At 46.1% G+C, this 19,032-nt stretch overlaps 1 protein-coding gene across 3 annotated transcripts; it reads right to left on the bottom strand.

The window, feature by feature from the left end:
- Positions 1-378: 378 nt before the first annotated feature.
- itpkb (inositol-trisphosphate 3-kinase B) lies at positions 379-17,018 on the bottom strand. Of its 3 annotated transcripts, none has more exons than XM_067242121.1 (8): positions 16,711-17,018; positions 13,443-14,966; positions 5,879-5,978; positions 5,303-5,516; positions 4,948-5,152; positions 4,080-4,181; positions 3,569-3,640; positions 379-3,190 (listed from the first exon to the last, which is right to left on the bottom strand). In XM_067242121.1, exons 2-8 carry the CDS (start codon positions 14,844-14,846, stop codon positions 2,837-2,839), a joined length of 2,451 nt encoding a protein of 816 aa, XP_067098222.1. In that variant the 5' UTR covers positions 14,847-14,966; positions 16,711-17,018; the 3' UTR covers positions 379-2,836. The 3 variants fall into 3 exon arrangements, with proteins under 3 accessions (XP_067098222.1, XP_067098221.1, XP_067098223.1); XM_067242120.1 differs by having other exon boundaries at positions 13,443-14,929; XM_067242122.1 differs by having other exon boundaries at positions 13,443-14,926.
- Positions 17,019-19,032: the final 2,014 nt, after the last annotated feature.

Here is a 19,032-nt window from a genome sequence, read left to right as displayed (position 1 = left end):
TGTAACTCCACCTAGTCATTTCTGATTGTACCTTTTACTAAGACATCAGAACACCCAGCTACCTGCCATCAGAGCAATAAGAAATAAAGTGTTTATAGAGAATGTACATTCTATTATTTGCTCTGCTTGCCATGTAGTAGCCTAAGGAAGGTACGTGTTTGATCTGTCACATTGCACTCGGAGCTAGTACTCTGGCAGACAGAGTGAGGATAGGTAGCTAGCTAGCTATGGAACTAGCTCATAAACTGAATAGGTGTGACATTACTGACTTTTTGTTCTTGATATGTGAAAAGTCAAGTGGGCCATGGTTAGAATAAACAAATATACATTTCAGTCATATTAACAAAGAAGCAAACACACAAACTGAGAAACACGTGGCTACATTTAGTGTTTATGTGCAAAAGTCACATAGAAATAAATATGGTACACGAGTATATCATCAACCTAAGATACTTTAAAGGGAGTTTTCAAAACATGTACTCTCTAAAATAAAATTGACAAACATCTCTAAATTAAATCATAAAAGAATAGATGAAGTTAAGACTTTAATTAAAATGCGAAACTGTGGAAACAAACCCCTTGTTAGGTCTTTTAAGTAACACCACTCAGAGCCAGCAGAGGGCAGACCACTCTCAATTCTCACCACAGCCAGTTCACACAAACCGTACTTCAGTAACATAGACTTGTTGTCCCCAGTTGAAAACTAATACTAAAACTCGACATCTTATCAAGGGTAAATGATGAAGAATGCTCTATTTAGCTAGGCTGTTATGATGTTCTACAATGTGAAGATATAGGCATTCCACAAGTGGAACTCTTGAGACAGCATGCTGACGGTTCTGGGGTTAGTGACTGTAGAATTCTGATGGTACTGGAATTAGTGACTCTAAAACACTGAAGTTACTGGGGTTAGTGACTCTAGAACACTGACGGTACTGGGGTTAGTGACTCTAGAATACTGAGGGTACTGGGGTAGTTGGTCCAGGATGCTGGTATCTGTTCACATACTCATAGAAGGAGACCTTATGAGTGTTTGGGAAGTGAGCCGTTTGGGCGTTTAGTTTGCTAGCCTAAACACACTCGACGTAGTCCCACATCTCTCTCTCATTTCCTCTGACTGAGAATGTTCAAGTGTTGAATGACTGAATAGATATCATGATGTACCAGGAGGAGCATCTTTGAAGAAGTACTGTTTAGTCAAACTTAACTTGGCCCATCTGTGGCTTGTTTCCTAAGAACTAAGAGATATTCTCCACCATCATGTGTCACAGGTTAAATCTAGGCTTGGTCCCCTCATTGGTCAGGCTGATCTAAACAAGCAGCTAGAAAAACCTGAGTCAGGCTGCTTCAGTTTGGCTAGCGTGGTCAGGATGCTTGGTCAGGATGCACGATTGGTGCATTTGAAAGTCAAATGTTCATGCAAACAGCCAATCATCTCATGGAGCCTGACAACACGAAGCTGAGCGGGTCAGAAGGATCACAATGGTGTGCTGTCACGGTGACACTATCAATATTGTTAACCCCCGAGGTGTGTTCTAAAGGTGACTACACAACAGCAGTCAGTCTAAGGGGTTGTGTTTGCATCATGACAGAGAGAAACCAATCACTATCGCCAGAGCTATGGTCCTAACCTTCTAAACCAGACAGTGAAACCTGCTGTTATGGTGCTGAGGTCACAACCCAGTGTTGTGCTTTTGAGGGGTCACAGCCCAGCGCTTCAGTTCTATAGTCTCAACCCAAAGTTCCGGTTCTAATCCAGTGTTCAGATTCTGAGGTGCTAAACCAGTATTAGGGTGAGGCTTTTTCCAGACACACTAGGTCACATTTGACTGAAATTACTTCACACTGAAGACCTTTGTGCTGGAAATTCAGTGCCTCCTCTCCAAATCGTGTTAATTTAAGGCGTCTTCCATTGTCAGGTGGTGCGAAAGGCACTTGAGTCTGTCTGTACTTTACTCAGGCACTGGGATTGATACATGATAGCATCCACATACTGTCTCAACTCTAATCTTCTACAAAAGTACAATTCAACATGAATAGGAAGGAATGCATTCATGGTGATTGAAGGAAATTTGATCTAGGCTATAACATTTCAAACTGTTTGTTGTTTTATAAAGGTAAGAATCGACAGACAGCTGAATCCAATCCCACAGGCCTTCAGTTGTTTGCCCTTTCATTCAAGGTCAAGCACCTTAGTCATTGTTGCAGCTCATATAAACATTATCATGTTACAACTTTGACAGAGCTACGTGTTCAAACATATTAGCTAAGACTACATTTACATGAACAAGTCCCCTACATAATATAAACAATAGACTACAATCTCCAGAAAGTGTTAAAACCGGTTGCAGAGGAGGGTCTATAAGCAATGGTCCAATATAATTGGACCAATAAGATCACCCCATAGGCTAAGGTCTGAACCTGTAGCCACACACTAAGGAACCTTTCGGCTACATTCTGGACCAATAGCATCACAGTAACTGTACAGCTGTATGTACAGAATCTACATGTTAACACACACGAGTAATCATGCGACACCTCAGTCATCCCTGGGGACTATCAGTCTGTCTTCATGGTGAGGATGGAGGGGTGGAGAACATGAAGGACAGAAGGGGAGGATAAAGGGGGTCTCTACTCTAGGGGCAGAAGGGGGTCAGCAGGGTCAATAATGGTGTAGTAGGTCTGGGGTTTGGATGTCCTCATGTGGAGGGGCCAGGTGTCAGTGTTACCCTCATATGAAGGGAACAGGGTTATCCTGATTTCAGAGAGGTCAGGATATTCTAATGTGGAGGGGTCAGGGATCAGGATATTCTCATGTGGAGGGGTCAGGGCATCCTCATGTGAGGGGGTCAGGGCTCAGGATATTCTCATGTGGAGGGGTCAGGGCATCCTCATGTGAGGGGGTCAGGATATTCTCATGTGGAGGGGTCAGGGTCGGGGCATCCTCATGTGAAGGGGTGAGGGAATTAGACACAGCTGTGTTCTCAGAGTTGGTAACCATGGAGGTGATGATGTCTATGAGGTTGTCGAGGCCATGCAGGTAGCCGTCCTCGCGGTTCCCCTCCGCCCAGGTGGTCCTATGGCTCAGCTCCTGGCCCTCTGCCAGGGGAGTCGTCTTCCCAAAGTCAATCATCCACACCTTGGCCTGCTCACGATGGTCATGGACGAACAGCAGAGAGCTGCCAATCACCTGGGAGGGGAGAGAAAGAGAGAACAGAGGCAACGACAGAAGAGAGGTGAGGAAATGAGGGGAGCAGAGAGGAAGAGGAGAGGTATTTCTGTTAGTGCATTCACTTCAAATGTAGCGTGCGAGGGGTTAATCTGTTCTATTGTCTGTCTCCACCAAGGTACTCACACTCCAGACACTCTTCTGTCTGACCACATAACTTCCAGGGGCCTAACCTCATTTCCTGTTTGGAAGACCAACATCCTGTGCGGGCTTGGTGTGTGTGTGTATGAGGGTCTGAGTGTGTGTTTATGTGTTTGAAAGTATTGTGTTTTCTGGCTCAACTCTCAACTGAGAGAGAAAGAGAAACAAGGAGAAAGAGAGAGAGAGAGCAGTTTTCACCTCATGAGTTTTGAAGAAGGGAGATATCTCCAGCGTATCCCTGATTTCCTTCAGTCTGTCCAGATAGCACATCTACACAACACAAACAAGAAACAATTTCAGCCATTCACAACCACTCAGCCAAGTCAGCAGCTGGGTCCAGTTCAAGTATTTTATTATCGCTAACGACAATTGACACATTCAATGTTTCCCCTGAGATACATATGAAAAATACATCCATACTGTATATGCACTCATGCAGGCTCACAGCACTGTATAAACAAATTGGAGTGTGTGTTATCCTTGGACTTTTTGAAAGAAGATAAACACACTGCAGGCTGTGGAATGGAGTTGAAATTTGGTTTCACAGTTCTGTTTTTAGAACCCCCCAGAGATTATCCCCGCCTACCCTGTGACCTCACTTCCTGGGGAAGTCCTCTTAGCCCCGACTCATAGGGAGTCCTACACTTACACAAACACACACACACACACACACACACACACACACACACAGACACACACACACACTTACCAGGATGTTATGGTTTCCTTTCACAAAGTCCTGGAAGGCCCCTGTGACCTGCTCTCTAGTCCTGGTCTTCTTAAAGTCTCTGTTCACTGTTCCATCCTCCTTCTGATCACAAGACACAACAAAACACAGACCACATTCAGTCAACGGTCTAAACTCTGAGTGTGTGTGTGTGTGAGTCTCGGTCAGCCATCTGAGTCTTCTATGGCCACCCCCTCCCTCTCCTCCTCCTGCCACCTCCTCTGCCACCCTCTGCTTCTCCTGCCCCAGGCCACCCCCTCCCTCTCCTCCTCTGCCACCTCCTCCTCCTCAACCTCCTACATGCCCAACATGGTTTCCCCCAGGACAGTATCTTGTCAGGGCTAAACAAGGTTAATCCCATGACCAGGGGAACAGAGGATTGGGTTCTGCTCTGACAGCTTCCAAACGTGGTCATCTGCCTCAAGCCGACCCTGCTGTTGCTACTGCTGTCTTGAATCTATTATTGTCACACGGTATGTGTGTGTGTGCGTGTACAGGGGGAGTGGGGCAGAAGGACAAAGAAAGAGAGAGAGGGATGGAGGAAGGAAGGGAGAAAAGGGCGGGGGTGAGAAGAAAGACAGGACAGTGTGCACGATTATTGTAGCCACGTCGGGACCTGATGTTATTGGCTATAGAAGTGCCACACACAGACGTCAGGGATGACAGAAACACACACAGAGACAGACACAAACACAAGCAAAGACGCACACACACACGCCTAGACACACACGCGCGAAGAACATACAATGCGTAAGGAGACGGGGGTCTCCCCTCTTACCTCTCCATCACACACATGCACACCGTAACACGTTCACACACCCACCCACACACACACACACACAGCCCTCACCTTGATGCCCTCGATCCTGAAGCCCAGTGTGGCGGTGGAGGAGATGGTCTCCCTCCACTGCATGTACCTGGGCTTGGTGACGGCCTGCTGCCGGCGCTCCTCCGGGGTGGGGGCCTCGGGGTCCACCTCCACCATCTTGGTGTACATGTCCTCCCTCAGGCTGGGCTTCTTCCGGGCCTTGGTCAGCTCCTCCTCCAGGTACGTCCTGAGGGGAGAGGCACCGCGGCTCTTCACACGTTTCGAAGACACTTAAACGTGTGCGTACGCGCCGGCAGACGCGCGTCACGGACGCACGCGCGCGCGCGCGCACACAGGACAACAGGGTGTGAAGAAGAAAGAGGGTGCTTCTGCTCACCTGACTCCCATCTTACAGTCCATGACACAAGGCAGGTCGAACTCAGCCAGCAGGTCGTCCATCTGGTTGTACTTCTCCCCGTCCTTCTCCACGTCCCCGTGATAGGCCGGGATGTACGGCCGCAGCACGTCCCTCATGAGCCAGTCCAGGCAGCGCTGCTCACAGTCACAGTGCTTCTTCAGGATACGCCCGTTAGCCCCCGCCTTGAAACTGCCTGGAGGGAAAGCAGGAGGCTGCTGAAAACCACAGAGACTCTCCCCTATCCTAACTGGCAGGTTTAGAACATTCTGGAATGGAACCAGAGAATCCACAGATTTAGGTAATTCTTGAAAATTGCTAGACAACCCCCAGGTTCAGTACATTCTAATATTACCATACTGTAACTCTCGGATTTTGTCATTATTATAGACATTTGTATACAGATAAAACAAGTGCCACAGATGATTGTTAGAGCAATATAACTCTAGGCTGCATGCATCATTTACTAAACAGAGTCTTAAGTGAAAGTCTGTGTGTTTTTTCCAACAATAAACAATACATGCATTCAACCAAAGAGCAGTCCTTCAAAGGTAATACCTGCATGCCCTGCAAGCTGTATCCATGGATACTTCTTCTTGAATGACATTACAAAGGGGGACCAGTGGACCATGTTTTTGATCTTCTTCCATGATTTGTGCTGTGGACACACACACACACACCTCAACATTTAAAATATAAATAATGCTTTGGGATTTTTCACCATCACCTTTCACCTGTTTATGTGTGCTAAGACCTATTTCACTGTTGGAGCAATGAGTTCACACTTCCCGTTTAACTATAAACTTGTTTGTCTATTCAACAGAGAGAGTGAGATACAAGGGGAGAAAGAGAGAGAGAGAAACAGAAAGAGAGCTCTTTAATCTTTCCTTCTGGCAGAGCCTGAACATTCTCCACTGCTTTCTCCAGGGGGAACAAGGGCTTCCCCCCGGCAGCCAGGATAACCTTCACACACACACACACACACACACACACAAACCCACACACACACACACACTTTGTACACACTGTGCTATCAGTGGGCTCTCACTGTTCTAGGCCATGGCACAACATGAACTATGGGTCTCCCTCACACACACACACGACAACCATGCACACACACACTGCTGTTTTGGCAAACACAAGAGTGAACGGTGCCTGTGACTAATTTTAAGAGGCCTTCTCAGTAATAATAATAAGATTAGCCTTGAGAGGACTCAAGCGTAGCCGGGAAATCCCTTGCACTCTTCGTCATTCGGCCTTCGTCAATTCCCCTCAACCACAGAGCGACTTTTAAGGCTTTTCTCTGAGCTGTCCTCCCTACATGGAGGTTTCAGTGTTATCTACCTCAGGAATATGAGCATGTCTGGGCAGGGTAGGAGCTGCATGGGAGGAGACAGGGAGGGGGAGAGGGTAGGAGGGGAGATGGAGGGGGAGATGGTAGGAGGGGAGATGGAGGGGGAGATGGTAGGAGGGGAGATGGAGGGGGAGATGGTAGGAGAAGAATGAGGGAGGGGGGGATGGTAGGAGGAGAATGAGGCAGGTAAGAAGGAGAAGAAAAGGAAAATAGAAAATCTTTCCAGAGAAATAAGGTTTGACTTATAACTCATGACAGTTTCTATTTGAGTTGGGTTATAGTTACAAATACTACTGTTACTGTTGGGTTAGCCTGGTTAGGCTTAGCCAGGTTAGGATTGATGTGCTGGGGTTAGGTTTAGCCAATAGTTAGGTTAAGGAAGGTGGGTTAACATTGTTAGGATTGACTAAATTTGGTTAAAGGATAGCTGTAATTAATAACATTTAGCTTAAGCAAAGGAGAAAGGCAGAGATGCAGAAAGATGCTCCAGTTTAGAGACATAATTGCACACACACAAACACATACACGGAGGGTATTTCCCCTGCATCCCCAGGGATCATGGGGATGGTGGAAACTCAATGTCCCTTAGGGTCACCCAGAACTTTCCCTCAGATTATACACACAAATGCATGCACACACACACACACACACACACACACACACACACACACTGAACACATTGCGTACACACACACAGCTTCAAGAGACAGTGTTATCCACTCATGCTTGGTTGCATGCTGGTGATTCTCCACTCATGGTGAGACACAGAAGGAGAGAAAGAGACAGAGATATTTAGAGAGACAGTGGAGACGGAATCAAGACAGAGAAAGAGAGAGAGAGAGACATAGAAAGAGAGAGAGCGAAAGAGAGAGAGAGAGAGAGAGAGAGGGAGAGAGAGAGAGAGAGAGAGAGAGAGAGAGAGAGAGAGAGAGAGAGAGAGAGAGAGAGAGAGAGAGAGAGAGAGAGAGAGAGAGAGAGAGAGAGAGAGAGAGAGAGAAAGAGAGAGTTCCACAGTAGAGCAGTTCTAAGTTCTAGAGATGTTCGGAGTTCCAGAACATCCTGTAAACCCGACCTCCATTCATCTTCAGCTCCAAAACATTTAGTGACATCTTCTCTCTATTCACATGTAATGGTTTATAGGAGAGGAAAGGGTTTGAGGGTGTGTAAGTGTGTGTGTGTCTGGCGTATATCAGGGTAGCTGATGCGAGACAGAGGCTGTCAGATGGAGGAGCTTGGTCTTGGGCCGCAAGCGCTTAAAACCCCATCAGTAACACACACTACACACACCCACGTACACAAATGCACATACAACTGCACACACACATGCACGCACCTGGTGATGGGACACCAATGTCGGCTGACGGTGAAGGCGCCGAGGTGAGTGTGTGTTTGTGTGAGGGAGTAAATGCAGCTAAACCTGCCAGTTATAGGAGGCAGCAGGAGAGAGAGAAAGAGGATGGAAACAGAAGAGTAGAGACAGGAAGAGGCAGGAGGACAGGAACTCTACAGGGGTTGGCGACAGGACATTCCTTTATCAGTGGACAAGAAGAGGATTGAACTCAGTGCTTCAGACATGCTAAGCTCTAGCACTGAGTTACATCCCCATGTACTACATCATCATCATCATCATCACCAGGTAGTTTATTATAAACAGCCCCAACCCTTTTATACAGTATTTTATCATAAACAGTCACTGATTGATCTCTAGCTCTAAAATCCAATTCAATCTCTAATGGTATGTCTAATGCTATCTCCAATGCCTCCTCTACTGGTAGGCTATATTTAATGGCATCTGTGATGCTACTACTAATGGTATCTCTAATGGTATTTTTCAACTCTATCTCTAAGACCGTTCTACAATGTATCTCGAATGCTACTTCTACTGCAGAGCAGAGCTGTTACGGTACCTTGGAGACTCTGAGGAAGACGATGGCAGACGTGCTGATGAAGGCCAATGCAGGGACTAGCAAAGCCCACATTCTGGAGAACAGGAAGGCCATGCTGGGCCAGGCTGGCCTGGTCTACACTAGGATTGGAGCTGGTCAAAACAAGGTGGATCCAGATCCCTAGCTTTCTACCTCTACCCCTGTCTAGTCAGGTCCTATCGACTCCCTCTCTCCTGTCCTCTCCTGTGGAGCACATAGGTAGACAGGGAGAGGCGGGCTAAGGGTTCAGAGTCAGACAGCCGGGTTCAGACGGAGGGCTGGCCAAACACCACATACTCATTTGTTTGACAAAGACTGGACAACAAAATCAGGGCCATGCAAATGATCTGGTGGACCAAAGACACTTAAGATGGTCAGACAGGCAGGCAGGAATAGGGGCAGACAGACAGACATGCAGGCAGATAGACAGTCAGATGGATAGACAGACAAACAGATAGACAGGAGGCAAGCTGAAATACATCCAGAAAGACCATTAGATGCATAGACAGGCATGGACACAGGCAGAGGAACAGACAGACAGAAGTAGTTATGTAATAGACACTCAATAAACAAAATAGAATACATATAGGGGTTGGTTATCATTGCTTTTTTTCTGATTGGTTTAAGTGTCACTACATCCATAAACTTATAAAGTAAACAGTGGCTCTGATGACAGTGCCACCCTCCTCCTTCCACACACACACACACACACCCTTGCGCACACAGATATGCACACACTGGCCAATCCCAGTATCTGCAACTCAACGCCAACATGGCAGGTTTTTGTTTACCTAGCCTAACATCATGTATTTCCATAAGGAGAAGCAGTATTTGCATGACTATGACTCTTGACTCTTGTACTCTGCTCAGGTTTATTGTAATATGATTGCTAGCACTAGCTGCCTGCCTGCCTGCCTGCCTGCCTGTCTGTCTGTCTGTCTGTCTGTCTGTCTGTCTGTCTGCCTGTCTGTGTCTGCCAATTTGCCTGTCTGCCTAGGCCTGTCTGCCTGCTAGTTTATTGTGTGACAAATTACACAGTGCTTCAGAACTGGGAAACCACTTAATGGTTTAAACCATGATGCCACTTAAAGCCAGTCAACACTATGTTCATAGTAAGTCTAAATACCAGTTTCACACTTGCCTACAGTACGTGCGCACACACTCACACTTACACTGAAACAAACACACACACACACTATCTGAAACCACAAGACTTTCCTACTACCGTCTCCACCACAATGCATTCTGGGTATTTTCTCACAAACTGCAAAATGTTTTTTCATGTCACTATGTGTGTGAGAGTTTTTGGTGTCCAGAGTGAGTGTTGCTTGTTATCCATTAGGTTTTAAGAGGCTGGTCAGTGCTGTGGTCCCATCACATGACGTCTGGGTCACAGGAACCTACAGCGGTTCTCACTCCTCTGTCCTAACTCACTGAATTAGACTTCTGTATGAGAATCACATGTCTTCACACACACGCATACAATGCAGCTATGTTTCCTTGCTCTCTATGATGAGTTTGTATTCTCTTAATTTTTCCATTGTCTGTGTTATACCGTGTACTATTATAGCTGTGTGTGTGTGTGTGTGTGTATGTTGGAGTGTGTGTGTGTCAGCATCATATCTCTTCCAGGCCAGGCGGACAGGCTACATTGTGTTATTGTTCTGATACAGCCCAGCAGCTATATCTAGCATCAGAGAGGAAAGGGATGCCACTGTATGTGTGTGTTGTATGTGTGTGTGTGTGTGTATGTATGTTGATGATCTCTGTGTCTATTACTGTAAATAAAATACAAAGTATTTCTCTCTCTATCTCTCTCTCTCTTTCTCAACCACTCCTCCACCTTACTGCTGTTGTTAAAGTTTCCACTCTGAACTAAGGGGGAGGAAGTGGGTTTTAACCCTCGCTGAGCTGCAGGAAGACACAGGGGCTCGGCCACAGTATTTTCCACATCTGCACTCTTGAAAAAGTATTTAAAAAAAAGAAAAAAAGAAACGTAGACTGAAAGAAGGACAAAGATCTTCTGACGATAGCAGAGAGTTTCCACTGGCCCACGTGAAGGAGTGTGTGGAGAGTGCGGTTCTGTGTGCTTCTTTATCATGTGGGACATTGATAACAATCCCAGCCCTGTCCCCTGACCCTTGACCTGAGTCTGTGGTCCCAGGTCAGAGGCTGTGTGGAGGTTGGACAACTACATTATCCCATCTTATTATATTATATTTTATACAATATTCTTTTCTGTCCTGTCTTATTTATTCTGCCCAGTCCTATCCTCTCCAATTCAGCACTTTTGTATATTATGTTGTATTATTCCATGCTCTAGTCATCAGAGTAGATTCTGAATAGAGAATTATTTCGAAGCCAGCTGGCATTACTACCCTAAATACACATGCGTATGCAAGCTCCTGTTTTCAGATGAACACGGGAGATACCTTGTGCTTAGCCAACTGAAAAATATGTAATCATCTTCGGTCATTGCGTAAATCAAAAAAATGATATACTAAGAAGATAAGAGACTGGCACACCACAGAAAACACATATTCCAACCCTTTACTTCATTGTTCATTATCTACATAGCTCAAAACCTTCAGCTAGATGTAAATTAACAGCAACTCTAATCTAGCCTAGGCATAAAAACAAGGCTCCTAGCACCTTGTCTAGACCAGTAAACACACAAAGGTCTATTCTAGCTAGTCCCTTTAAGGCGAGAGACAGAGGGAGAAAGAGAAAGAGGAGAGACAGAGAAGAAGATAGAGAGGTCACAAGAGAGAGAGAGAGAAGAACATAGAGAGGTCAAAAGAGAGAGAGAGAGAGAGAGAGAGAGAGAGAGAGAGAGAGAGAGAGAGAGAGAGAGAGAGAGAGAGAGAGAGAGAGAGAGAGAGAGAGAGAGAGAGAGAGGGAGAGCGATGGGGGGGAGGAGTTCATTGGTGCTTTCCCCTCAGTGGCTAACCAAGCAAAATAGGCTCCCTGCACCCAGCTTGGGCCTGCCTCTCACACACATACGCGCACGCACATGCACATTTAGATAAACAAAAGGGGAGGGGAAATGAAAAATGTTACACTTCCTGTCTCATGCACAAGAAAGCGAGGCCCTCCGTGTTCTCCTTACACACACACACACACACCCTGCAAACCCCAGCTGTTTGAAACATGCCTAGTTTGACGTCAGGCTGTTCCTAGGCAACAGGCTACAGTGGTGGGGTTAGATTTTCCATTGCTCTGCAGCAACAGATCTTTACACAGCTAAGCGTGACCCAACACTGCTTGAGTGTGTGAAAAGAATGTGTGAGTGTGTAAGTGGGATTTGTACTGGATGTAGAGTATGTGTGTGTGTGTGCATATACTGTATGTTTGTGTATGTGTGTGTGTGTGCAGGTTTGTGTGTGTGTGTGTGCGTATGTATCCTTGCATATTTTGCAGAACAGCAAGGGTTCAAATGGCATGCCACTGAAGGGTGAAGAGAAGGCTTGTCAAGTACTTTAGTTCTCTAGTCGTCTAGACTACATTGGTTTTCTTGAAGAAATGTCAAATATTTCAACATATTGAACACATTTCAAACTCATGCCATGTGTTTAAGAGCAGGCAACACCTCAGGGAGCGTTAGGTGATAGTGTTAATGGAGTCTCCCTCCCTGAGACCCCACCCCCGCCTGCTGTCTCCTGGGGATCTGGGGTGCTACACATAGATAGGGTACCTATAGGTCTGGGTGAGCATCAAATGAATCGGCTAGCTAGGTCTGGACGAGCATCAAATGGATCGTTTAGCTATGTCTGAAGGTGTATCAAATGGATTGGCTTACTAAGTGAGGTCTGTGTGAGCATAATGGATCGACTAGCTATGTCTGGATGAGCATCACATTGACTGGCTAGCTCGGTCTGGATGAGCATAACAACGATCGACTAGCTAGGTCTAGATAGTCAACACTTGCATTTGACACTGGTGCTATCACAGCACTGAGTTAGTAGGTTGATTGATAAAGGTGCGTCCACAACCAAGGCTTAGTTAGTAACACACACAAGTGCACAAGTGCACAACTTAAAGTATGTTACAGAAACATTTAGCTAATAATGTTCCATAAAATAAGATCAGTTTCATGCCTAGTAGTGACAGACACAACCACCACACACAAAGCTGCTTTATATGAATACAAAGTTAAATCAAGACTAAAACATTTTATGTTCTGTAGTCCAAAGCTTCAGAATGGACACAGAACAGATACTTAATGTTGCAAATTTATTTTGTTATTTTGGGTTGGTTGTTTATTAATTAATTAATATTATTAATATATATTATTAGTAGAGATTCATTTGTTTCTCTAACAAATTAGTTTCTCTAAAACAGAATCCCTTCATTTAAAAAACAGATCCCCCTGTCTTTACAAACCCCTTCTGTTCTTTGAACAACTGCCAGTGGCACCATGGTTTAAGTGTTGGAGTACAAGTGTGAAGCTACGCCTGTGTCTACATGCTTGTGGGTGATGCTATGTATGCATAAGTCAATTAGTCTGTCTATATCTGTTTGTGTGTGTGTGTGTGTGCAAGTGCATGTGTGTTTACAACTGAGAGACTGGCCGTGGGATACACAAGCAGCTTTGTTGGAGAGAATGTCAACAGTTACTCATAGAGAACGACACAAAAGTGCTGAGCAACAAAGAGCCAGGAGTCTCTTAGTGGGGCTTCCTAGATGGCAAGTCTAGTAGTGTTGCAACAGTGTAGTGTACTCAGAGACTTCTAGGGTAGTGTTGTGTAGTGTGGTGTGTTGTGGTGTAATGTAATGTAATGTAGTGCCGTTTCGTGTAGTGTTGTGAAGTGTAAGGTTTCAGAGTGGACAGTGGGGTACTCACAGCTCTTTGCTGGGTGTTGAGCAGGGCAGGCACGAGTCCCTCAGTCCTCTCCGGGTCACTGGAAATGTCATCTTCTGACTCCTCCCAGGACGAGGAGAAACCAGTGGAAGAGGCTGAGGAGGAGGAGAGCTTCCTGAGGGAGCGAATGGAGCGGGGGCTGTGGCCAGGGCTTGGGTTGGGACCGGGGCTGGGGCAGTGGCCGGTAGTGGGGCAGGGCTGAGGCTGGCCAGATACCCCTGCATCAGGGCCCTCTGCTGGGGCTTCCATCCCGTGGAGGGTGACTATAACGGCGGGAATGGTGGGGGTGGAAATGCTGGGGATGGGGGTGGAGAGGCTGGGGGTGGAGGTAAGGGTGGAGAGGCTGGGGTTGGGGGTGGAAAGGCTGGGTGTGAAAGTGGAAAGGCTGGGGGTGGAGGCAGACCCCAGTTCCAGGAGGCGGCCCTCGTCACCAGTCCAGGCCAAGGTGCACTCTGTCGGGTAGGTTTCCGTTGGCTCTTCTCCTGCTGGCTCTCCTAGACACGTCTTGGTCTGGGGACCTCCTGGCTGTTGTTCTCTCTCCCCTCTGCCTTCTCTCTCCTCCCCCTCCTCTGTCTCCCGCCTGTTCTCTCCCCCAGGTAGAGAGCTGCCAGTTAGTGATGTGCTCACAGAGGAGTGGCTGTTGTGACTCCTAGCAGAACTGAGCCATTCAGTCTGACATCCTCCTGTTCTGTTTCCAGTCTCGCTGCTCGCCTCCCTATTTAGCTTAGTCCTGCTGCTCTCGTCTCCTTCATCCCCTCTCCATGCCCCCCTCCCATTGGGAATCCCCAGGAATGGGCTGTCCCTGGACTGGGGGCTGGGCGGGGCTTGGGGCGGGCCTAGGGCAGGGCTGAGTGTTTGGGGGGAGGAGCCAGTTCTGCGCGAGGGTCTGGGACTACGCTGCAGCTCTGCAGTCTGCACCTGGGCTCTGAGACCGGAGATCTGAGCCTCGAATAGACCCACCTTCTTTATCACCTCCACGTTCTGCAGCTGCCGGCTTATCTGGAGGGCCTGGACGGACCTCCGTGCCTGCACCTCCCCGTTGGCCTCCTCCTCCCCTGCCCCTCCTCCTCCAGAGCTCAGCCGACGCACACGGTTGCCCACCATCACCCCCAGGGTGTCTGGCCGGCGGCCAGGGGAGCGGGCACGGGGGCTGGAGGGGGTGGGTGAAAGGGTGCGAGGGCTGGGGGGGCCAGAGGATGGGGGAAACACAAAGGAACCTCCACTGGGGCTGAGGCTGGCAGGGCTGTAGGGGCCTCCACCTAGCAAGGGGCAGTATGTAGAGCGGTCGGGCACCGGCAGTACTGGCCGGCCAGAACGTGGACAGCTCTCACTCTTCAGGTTGTTGGTGTTCATCATGATTAGAGTGTTGAGGGCATACGCTGCCATAGTAGCCTGCTGGCTGAGCAGGGGCCCATGGGGGCCCTAGTCCTGGTCTGGTCTGGGGGTCCAGGAGCCCACCATGGCAGCTGCTGTGGGGGAACACATTAAGGATCTGAGGTGAGGTCCCTTACAGGAACGAAGAGGTGGAAAGGCACAGGCAGAAAGGACAGAACAAGTGGGTTAGATACCACAGAAACCACAGAGAGAGAGACCAGAGAGAGACCAGAAACCACAGAGAGACCAGAGAGAAACCAGGGAGAGGTCAGAGTTGTATGTGTCCGTGTTTGGGCTGTTCTATAAATCAACAGGAGAGAATCCCTGACCAAGGTCAAATTCAAGACCAAGGCTGCGGATTGCTGGTGTTTGGAAAAGCATCCCACAAACATGCAGCAAGAAACCAAGCAACTTAGTTACCTCGTTAGGCAAAAACATTTTTTGTTTCAAAGTCTTGGAATGTTAGCCTTGATCCCCGAATCAGACTGATAGAGTGGCATTCCCTGTATTAGTGACAGTCTAAACAGTCAAAGCTGAAACCTAAGAACTAAATAAACAAGAATCTCCACAAGAAAGAATTTCTAGAGTTTCTAAAGCAAACCTAATGTTCAGGTCCTTAGTTGGAGAAACACTGTTGGAGCAACTGCGTTGAAGCCAAGCAGCATCAGCTCTGATCCACAAATTCCACTATTACACTATATAACACTATAACACTACATATCACACTATAGCACTACATGTTATCCAAATTGTACTAGGCTAAACATTCAATGATATACAACAGACTATACTACATACTCTAAGAAAGAGGAGCCTTAGTTGAGGTGAAGCATGTGAAAACCTGGGGTGAAGGTGAGGGAACTCCAAAATAGCTTATCGGACAACATGGTAGAAACAATTCTAAACTGCTCAGACTGAGCAGACCAGGATTTGGCTTATTATGTATATGGCTTCTTGACAATGCCACACATATTCTCTAAGACAGGGCTATGCTTGTTGTGTCTATGTAGAAAAAATGCATGAAATGCCACAAATACCATAACATAACACTATAGGCTAAAGGCCAACACAGTAAGAAATGCTTTGGGTCTAGCTTAAGTCATTTGGGAATTGGATTCCTCTCTTCAAGGAAATTCTCTTCTAAAGAACTGGGGTGTCAGTTAACAGGTGCATTAGCCCCATACACACATTCATGCACTCACACATGCACAGTGGGGGGCAGATAGTAGAGTGAACTGGGGGCCTTAGGATTGGCCTGGATGTGCTTGTACGCTAAACTTAAATATTAGTTTGAATTCCTGTTATCTTTAAAATACCATGTCTTCTGCACATGTTAGGGTTGAGGAAACAAGAGGTTTAACTCGATATTCTGGATATGCTACACGCCCACAGTACAATTTTTTTACTATGTTATAATGCCTGTTGTCAGGATTGGTAAATTCATCGGGCAAAAGAAACGGCATTATTAATCAGTAACAATGTTTGTCATAACAATTTTCATCAACTCGGGATGTAGCGCTGATGGAAGTGCCATAGGCAAACGGATTGCCTTGATACACATGTGACAGTTTACAACCATTTTGCAGATATTCTTCAAAAAGTGTAGTTTTGAAGTAAAGGTATTTATTATCACCTGCCTGTTTCGTTGTCTTTTGAACTGAAACTGCTGCTTTGTTTCTTCAACTAAATCAGTTGGCTAAATGTCTACGTTACCACTACAGCAGCATACAACACAATGTATTCACAATTTATAGTGAATGGGCATGGGCAAAGGTGGACTATTATAGTTTGAATGTAGGTCCCTTTATAGAAAGTTCAATGCTTTTCTAAAGAAGTCAATGATACTTAAGTTTGAAAATGAAAATAAGAGTCTCACCTTAGTCAGTTGGGTAACCGACACCCATCCGTCGCAAATACAAATTCTATCGTTTGATTCAGAATACACGCCTCGAAGACTTTGGGCATTCCGTCAGAAGCTGAAGCAGTCCAGGCGCGTCTCTAACTTCTTTTGAATTATCGTTGAGACTTTACATAGTTTAACACACCAACAAGTTATCCACGAACGGGAAAAGCCCACTGGTAGAACTCTTTCTGTAATTAAATTAAGTTTAACCTTGTCCTTTGAGTATCCAGAAGGCGTCATCCGCACATCGTGCGAGCTTCTCAGTAGGCTACTTCGCTCCGCCGTAGTAAAACATTTGTGTTTGCGTGGTGTTGTTCTAAAAGCAGGAAGAACGTCGTTCAGACAGTCAGTGACTCGCAATGCGTACCAACAAGCTTTTTTTTCTCTCAGTTGCCTCAGAGGAAAGAGAAAAACCCAGTGCGCACCCAGAGCAGAGGAAACGTCAGCGAGGTTGTCTAAATGGAAAAGCATCCCCCCACACCACAAAGTAGGCTACTAATAACAGCACCCTAGTAATAATAATACAAAATGGGTTAAACATTACTTTAATTTAAACCAGAACGGATAGCAAAACACTGGGGCACATCAACACACCGCAATACACTGCATTCAGTTTGCAAGGGGAGTGTTGGCTTTCCACATGTCATCATGTTTACACAACTTCATGGTTGTGGATGACAACATTTATTTGCCAAATGGAACCCTGCCCTTCTTATCAACATGGGTATTTGCTGGAGACAAGTTGTTAATTTCATCAGAATTCCAAGAGCAATCAATTATGTCTTCTATAGGCTCCAGTCAGCCAGACTGCCAGTCTGCCAGCCAACCAGTCTGCCAGACAACCAGCCAAACAACCTGTCATACAGTTAGCCAGACGGCCAGCTGGTCAGCCAATCAAACAACCCATTAGTAAGCCAGCCAATCAAACAACTGTCGGTCAGCCAATCCAACAATTTATTAGTCCGAAACAGACAGCTAGCCAGTCAGCCAATCAAGCGACCAATCAGTCAACCAAACAGCCAACCAATCAGTCAACTAACCAGTTAGCCAGCAAGTGAACCAGTCAGCCTGCCAGCCAGCCAGTGACCCTAACAGGCCTACCAGAGTGGAAACTCTTGGGCTGTTTGTGGCCTGTCTCATTTGAATGAGCCTAGTCAAGTGGAGAGATGGTATGAAAATTAATTTTCCATCCCTTGAGATTCAGACCACACTATCTGTGTTGTTGAATTTCAGACTAAGCAACCCCATTCCTGTGTTATCTCATGACAATTTGAATCAAACATAGAATAGCCTATGTGTTGTCCCACAATCATAGATATATAATCAATAGGGTAACTCTAAATTCATAGAAATATACTGTAGTCAAATAATAGAAATAACTCTGTTTAAGAATAGAGGTTCAAGAAATATATAAATGCAAAACTAATATGTATGTAATATAAAGCATACTTGCATTAAAGTCAGAAACGTATTTATTTTGAATGGATTGTAGTGGTGTTTAAAAGGTTTGTGAACACATAACACGACACACACACACTCACTGTATGGCACACAAGAGATTCTTCATGGGAACACTGAGATTAGGCCTGATAACCGGTTACTGGTCCTAGACCAGACCTTCTGTTACTAGTCCTAGACCAGATCTATCTGACTGTTACTTGTCTTAGACCAGACCTAACTATAAGTTACTTGTCTTAGACTAGACCTACCTGTGTGTTACTGGTCCTAGATCAGATCTACCTGACTGTTACTGGTCCTAGACCAGACCTTCATGAGTGTTACTGGTCTTAGGCCAGACCTAACTATAAGTTACTGGTCTTAGACCAGACCTAACTATAAGTTACTTGTATTAGACCAGACCTAACTATAAGTTACTTGTCTTAGACTAGACCTGTCTGTCTGTTACTGGTTCTAGATCAGATCTAACTGACTGTTACTGGTCTTAGACCAGACGTAATTATAAGTTACTGGTCTTAGACCAGACCTAACTATAAGTTACTTGTCTTAGACTAGACCTGTCTGTCTGTTACTGGTTCTAGATCAGATCTAACTGACTGTTACTGGTCCTAGACCAGACCTTCATGAGTGTTACTGGTCTTAGGCCAGACCTAACTATAAGTTACTGGTCTTAGACCAGACCTAACTATAAGTTACTTGTATTAGACTTGACCTGTCTGTCTGTTACTGGTCCTAAGCCAGGTTTACCTGTCTTTCACTGGTCTCCAGACCAGAACTGCCTGTCTAGATTGCCTGTCTGTTACTGGCCCGCTAAAGGGGAAGGCTGAGTCTTCCTCT

Source organism: Osmerus mordax, chromosome 8, assembly GCF_038355195.1.
Source record: "Osmerus mordax isolate fOsmMor3 chromosome 8, fOsmMor3.pri, whole genome shotgun sequence".
Taxonomy (NCBI): domain Eukaryota; kingdom Metazoa; phylum Chordata; class Actinopteri; order Osmeriformes; family Osmeridae; genus Osmerus; species Osmerus mordax.
Note: the sequence above shows the minus strand (reverse complement) of the source record. Positions and strands in the feature narration are given on the sequence as shown.